The following is a 6392-nucleotide window of genomic DNA, read 5'->3' as shown; positions in this document are numbered from 1 at the left end:
AAGGATGATAGCGACTTGATCCCGTTCAGTGATTTTGATTTTGGTGGCTGCAAAATCGACGGAAAATCCACAACGGCTGGATGTCAGTTTTTAGGAAATCGCTTGGTCACATGGCAGTGCAAAAAGCAGACTTCTGTAGCTACATCAACTTGTGAAGCTGAGTACATTGCAGCTGCAAGTTGTTGCTCCCAGGTTCTGTGGATCCAGTAGCAAATGCGCGACTACGGTTTTGAATTCCTAACTATTCCTATTTTCGTTGATAATTCTACTGCCTTACAAATCACTAGAAATCATGTGCAGCATTCAAAGACCAAACACATCGAGATCAAATATCACTTCATACGTGATTGTTTTGATAAAAGACTTATCGATGTTGTTAAGGTCCACACTGATGACCAATGTGCCGACTTTTTTACCAAAGCATTTGACAAATCACGTTTTGATTTTCTACTTATGGTAAACGACATTAAGGTCAAGCAAGAGTAAACTGACATCGGAAATGGTTTTTGTAAACATCTATTTGTGTTTTTAATTTATCTTACTTTTTGCATTTAAGGGTGAGTAATTTCCAAGAAAAATACAAAAACATCGAAAAATTTCAAAAACACAAAAACAATAGAAAAACAAAAATGAGTTTCCTGGTGAGAAAAAGAGAAAAGGAGAAAATAAAAGTAAATCAATGGTCTGTCGAAACATCTTTGAACTTAAAATGAAAACCGATAAGTAGCTCTATATAAGATGGATCGGTAGGCTCACAATCACTTTAAAGTGTGCAGGGTGGTATAAACTTAATCGACTGAAGACCGTGTGGGAACCGCTCATTGGCATATGGTCTTGGTATCGGAATTTCGTTTGATAGACTGCCGAGGTTCTGAGATATGTGGCCTTTATGCTGTTTATCATTTGGGTATCATGGTTGTTTCTTTTACCGAAAACAATGGGGACGCAAGTCTAGAACTTCCATGATACCATATATACCTGTACATATTATACATACATGTATATAATACATGATGCATACGACCATCAATAAGTGATAAAAATATCACAGTTACCCTCGAATAAGTGATTCTAAATCACATCTAACATCCGAGAGTCAAGTTCGTCTCTTTGTTGGTTCGATGGTACTAACATGTTCACGGACTTGCTCTCGTGACCTGCATGCATTCGAATATCAAGTTCCTCATTAATAAGTGATTTTATCACATAGGGCTTGTATTCATCCTCAAAATAAGTGATTATCTCACATCATATACGTTAAAAATAGATGATAAATGGTATACTCACCAGTAAGATGAACGCTCGTGCATACCTTGATACGGGAATGTGTCGTGAGCGGATGAACACAGGTCGGTAAGTATAAATCATACCTTAGCGTATCCCCAAGTCATATAATTACATTTGATTGTTGAGTTTAAGTGAACAACAATACCGATAATCGTTATAGGATGCTTATCTAAATGTTAATTAATTGAACAACAAGTGTGTTTTTAATATGATTCTCCTACCCTCGAAACTCGCGAAAAGAATGTATGTAAATATCTATTTATATTTCTCCATTTCTGTATGTCTGTATATATATTTATATACTGCTTTCAGTCTTTATATTTGAAATATTCAAAAATACTAAAAAGATTTTAGGTGTGTTTTAATATAAACTTTATAAAAGCCAAAAAGATTTTGCTTATATCTTATTTTTGATTGATCGATGTTGGAACTCAAATCTTATCCACCTAAAACCTGATTGAAAGCCAGAAAACAATTGCATCTTCATGAACGGTCAAAGTTAAAGTTTTGAAAGTAAAGATCTAAAATTGAACAAATTTTAAAAGCTTTCAAAATGTTGTCGGTTGTTAGTTGTTTGAGAGTTGGTCTCATGTGTTGGTCATCTGTTTATATTGTTTAGAATAAACTCTTAGCGAGGTTTTCATTTGAAAACCCTCCAAGACTGATTAAATCCCTAGCGGTTATTCTCATTACGCGTTTAGCTCTGTTGTGTGTGCAGATATGGCATTCGAACCAGCTAAAGGCAAAGAGAACGTATCAGATGACAAGCTGTGAAGTGACGACACGACATGGATGCAATCAGTGGGCCAAGAGGATCAAGTTGCAGCTGACCACTCATCAACACCATGTGAATCTGAAGTCTTGAAGATCAAAGACTCACGGGCAGCATTCAACGGGGAGTTTGTGGATACACTCCGTGTTCGTGACACGTGAAGACTTTCAAGATCCTGCAGTGTGAAGAACGAACCATCACCAGCAACATCCAAGGGAGAGTTTGTTGATGCACTTCTTGTAGATGTGGCATGTCGGTTCCTGGCTAAAAGATTACATATTTACATCCTCCTGTAAATATGTGTATGGCATATCATATTTGAAACAAGAGTCTACGAAATAGAAGTCATTCAAGGCCATCGAAATAGAGTTGCTCCAAGAAAGAAAACGAAATAGGGGTTAATAAACAAGACATCGAAACATATATATGTTATATTGATATGAGGACATCGAGATAGACAACCATCTATTTCGATGTATATGAGCCTATTTCAATTGGAATTAAATCAAGTGGGACATGTATGTTTCGATAATGATGATGGCCAAAAGTCAAAGTTCCAAGCCTATCTATTTCGATGGACAATGAACATGAATTATTTTGAAATGGACAAGCTGTTTCGATAATGAATATGTTATTACAATATTCGTATTTCGATAATGGGAGCCTAGGTGTACCAAGCCTATTTTGATAGACTCACAACATATGTATAATAAAGCATACTCACACTATGTTTCAGTTGAACAAGAGAGAGAGCACTTTCAGGAGAGGTTGTGAACATTGTGTAATGTTACTCTGTTATAATCAAACCTTGAGCTTAAAAGTGAAATCTTGTTTGTGTTTGGTTGTGTTCTTTGCTTAGATTTCCACATAAACAAGGATTCCGCACTTGGTTATGTGTTAAACAAGAAATAGGTTCTCTAAATCCGCCTTTAGGGACTTACAATGTTAAACAAAACAAAAAATTATTTTCAGAGTGTCACCATATCTTTCCCAACACTCACTAGACCTTTTCAAAATAAAAATAATATTTATATTGTCACCCACCGGCCACCGTTACATTTATTATTTAGGTGATTCTATTCCAACACCCCCTAAATCTTATTCCCACATCCATTGTCCACTTTTACATTTATTATTTATATGCTAAATTAACATTTTTTTCTTAGAATAAACTGTCATTTTGGTCTCTGAGGTTTGATCATTTTTTTCACTTTAGTCCAAAACTAAAACCTTTTGAATCCAGGGACTTGTGGTTTCAATTTTGTTGTCTTTTTGGTCCAAAAGCAAAGTCAACTCAGATTTCTAAAAAAAAACCTGGTTTTTGTCCTTTTCCTCAGTTTAGTGAAGGGCAAAATGGTCATTTCAAGTTTTATTACAACAAATTATTAATTAAAATAATAAAATAAAATTCATGTTTGACCTTATAAAAGGAGACTGAGATCATCTTCCCCAAATTAAACCCTAATCCAACGTCGTGTTCTTCAACCCCCATTCTCCAGCAAGTGAAGATCGACAATGGTGGTATGCACATGTGGAGGCCCAACCAAACTGAGAACATCATGGACAACACAAAACCCCGGTCGAAGTCACCTACCTAACTCACTGCACATAACATCATCAACTCCAATTTTGACCAATCGAAGTCAACTAGGTCAAGATCTGAACAACTCCTAACAACAATTTGCATCGAAATCATCGAAAAACCTCATATCATAGGGTGAAGATGCGAGTCCTCTCCATTGTTAATCAGTGCGTAACCAACGAGAACAACAACGTTGTTGTGAATATCTTCTGATGCACACTTAGTTCCTGAATTAGGTAAGTCTAGCCAGATAGCTTGTGTTATGGTTGTGGTGATGCACCACCATGTGAGAGCGATAATAGCTCTGTGTCTCCACCTTGCCGCCATTAAAGTGGTGGTGAGTTGCAGGTGAAAGAAGATGAAGAAGAAAGAGGAGATCTGAAGTTGTTGCATTTTGTTGAGAATTGAAGTTGTGTTTTGTAGAAAAGTATCTGAAGTTGTGTTTTGTATAAAAGGAGATCTGAAGTGTTTTGTATAAAATGAGATCTGAAGTTATTTTATTATTTTAATTAATAATTTGTTATGATAAAACCTGTAATGATCATTTTTCTCTTCACTAAACTGAGGAAAACCACAAAAAACATGATTTTTTTTTAAAATCTGAGCTAACTTTGCTTTTGGACCAAAATAACCACAAAATTGAAATCACAGAAACCCAAATTTAAAAGATTTGAGTTTTGGATTAAATTAAGAAAAAAATCTAAGGAACCAAAATTTCAGTTTACTCTTTTTCTTATAATCATGTTTCGTATCATTATAATCGTTGAGTAAATTTATATATTGTTTTATCCAAAATCAAATAATGTATAAACATAATCATCATTTCTTCGTGTAAATCAATTAATAATAAATATTTTTTTAATATACCATAAAGTTTTTAATGATTAGAATGTTGATAAGAATATATATTAAAATATTTAAAATATCTATAGTGAAAAGGCTCTAAAACATATTTAAATATAGATAGTGGCCAACAAATTTGTGGCGTCCAATTTGATTATTAAAAATCTTAGAAAGGGATTTTACTCGACTCTCAAGAAACCAAATTTGATCAATGCCGGCAATTGAAGATTCAGGGGTCGTTGTGCTAGGATGGTGGGTAAGCATGTTCACTACTAGGGTACGGATTGCTTTGGCAGAAAAAGGCATCAGCTATGAATACCTAGAAGAAGACATACCAAACAAAAGTCCTCTCCTTCTCAAGCACAACCCCATTTATAAGAAGGTCCCAGTTCTGATTCACAAAGGCAAACCCATCTGTGAATCCTTAATCATTGTCCAATACATCCATGAAACATGGAAAGAAGGATACCCTTTGTTACCTTCTGATCCTTACCTCAAATCTCAAGCTGCTTTCTGGGCTGATTACATCGATAAGCATGTATGTTTGTGTGTATAGATCGTTGGTCGTATTAATTATTTGTTACTCATCAAACTTTAAAAAAAAATATGCAGATTTATCAAGTTGTGAAGTTAACTTGGGATTCAAAAGGTGAAGAGATGCAGAAAAGAGTTGAAGAATTTCTGGGTTACCTCAAGGTGTTGGAAAGGGAACTCGGTGAGAAGCCATATTTCAATGGTGAGTCCTTTGGATTTGTTGATATGGCACTTATATGCTACTACAGTCATATTATTGCATTTGGGAAGATAGGCAATTTCAGTGTTGAGAAAGATACTCCAAAGTTGTTTGCTTGGGCTACACAATGCTTGAAAAGGGAGAGTGTTTCCAAGACTCTTGCTGATCCAAACAAGATTTACGAGTTGCTTATCGAGATTAGAAAGAAAAATGGTCTAGAAGATTGATCAGTTTCATTAACATTTTGTCATTTTGAACATCTCCTTCGATTCTTGTTGGTAATTTTGTATCTGATCCTGTTCGTGTTTGTTGAAATATGGTGTGTTGTAGACTATACTTAAATATGTGACTTTTAATCTTTAATCTACTGTTTGTATATACTTTGTAATGTAATATAACATGTGATGGCATTAGTCGTGCCTATTAGTCATGGCACTCTAATTTTGGGTTTGTTGGTTTCTAATTTATATAAAAACCTATTCAAATCATACTTTGGATTAGGGATGAGCAAATACCGATACCGTCCCGATCTCGAAAAATACCGATCCCGAATTTTGTGTAAACTTGGTACCGATACCGATACCGAAATATGTCAGGACGGTATTTTATACCATTTGCTCATCCCTACTCTGGATTGCCCACAAGGAGTACTCCAGTCACAAACAAATAGAAAACAAGAACACTTCAAGTGTGACATGCTCATGTTTCAACAGGTCTAACGTAGCCATATCTATTGAAGTCATCAACGTAGCCATATCTATTGAAGTCTATCAGTGAATATAATGAATATAATGAAGTATCTTTCACCAAATCTAGACAGCTGTCTGAATAACTAAATACATGAGTATGAGACGTAACATATATTTAGCTCTCTCACTGATACCGGTAATATAGATCTTAGGGTGTAAGAAATGGTTAAACACTTGAGAGTGACAAACTAAAAAATCAACCAATTAGAGTGTGTCATGTCAAAGTGGTAAATTATGCTCAAAAGCGTTGGCAATGGTTACACACTTGGTGAAGTAATAAACTATTTAAAAAAAGGAAAAAGGTTTGATTAGTTGAGATTGGAATGGACCCCACCCCACACTACCCTCTCTCTCTCATACCCTCCCTTCACCACTTCGGCAAGCCTACACCACTTTGGCAATGAAACCGAGCAGCAAAGGGGTCGG

At 35.3% G+C, this 6392-nt stretch overlaps 1 protein-coding gene across 1 annotated transcript; it reads left to right on the top strand.

Annotated features, from left to right (window-relative positions):
- Positions 1-4620: 4620 nt before the first annotated feature.
- Positions 4621-5647, top strand: LOC110884705 (glutathione S-transferase U19). Its single transcript, XM_022132422.2, has 2 exons — positions 4621-5022; positions 5097-5647. The coding sequence occupies exons 1-2, from the start codon at positions 4696-4698 to the stop codon at positions 5442-5444; spliced, it is 675 nt and encodes a 224-aa protein (XP_021988114.1). The 5' UTR covers positions 4621-4695; the 3' UTR covers positions 5445-5647.
- The last annotated feature ends 745 nt before the right edge of the window (positions 5648-6392 follow it).

The sequence above is a fragment of the Helianthus annuus genome, chromosome 10, assembly GCF_002127325.2.
Source record: "Helianthus annuus cultivar XRQ/B chromosome 10, HanXRQr2.0-SUNRISE, whole genome shotgun sequence".
Lineage (NCBI taxonomy): Eukaryota > Viridiplantae > Streptophyta > Magnoliopsida > Asterales > Asteraceae > Helianthus > Helianthus annuus.
This window is presented reverse-complemented; position numbering and strand designations above follow the sequence as displayed.

Bases quoted from the DNA above. Each gene is read 5' to 3' on its own strand.
- LOC110884705 (XM_022132422.2), top strand. From the start codon at position 4,696: ATGCCGGCAATTGAAGATTCAGGGGTCGTTGTGCTAGGATGGTGGGTA. The intron at 5,023-5,096 runs GTATGTTTGTGT...AAAAATATGCAG, and splicing joins CTGATTACATCGATAAGCAT to ATTTATCAAGTTGTGAAGTT.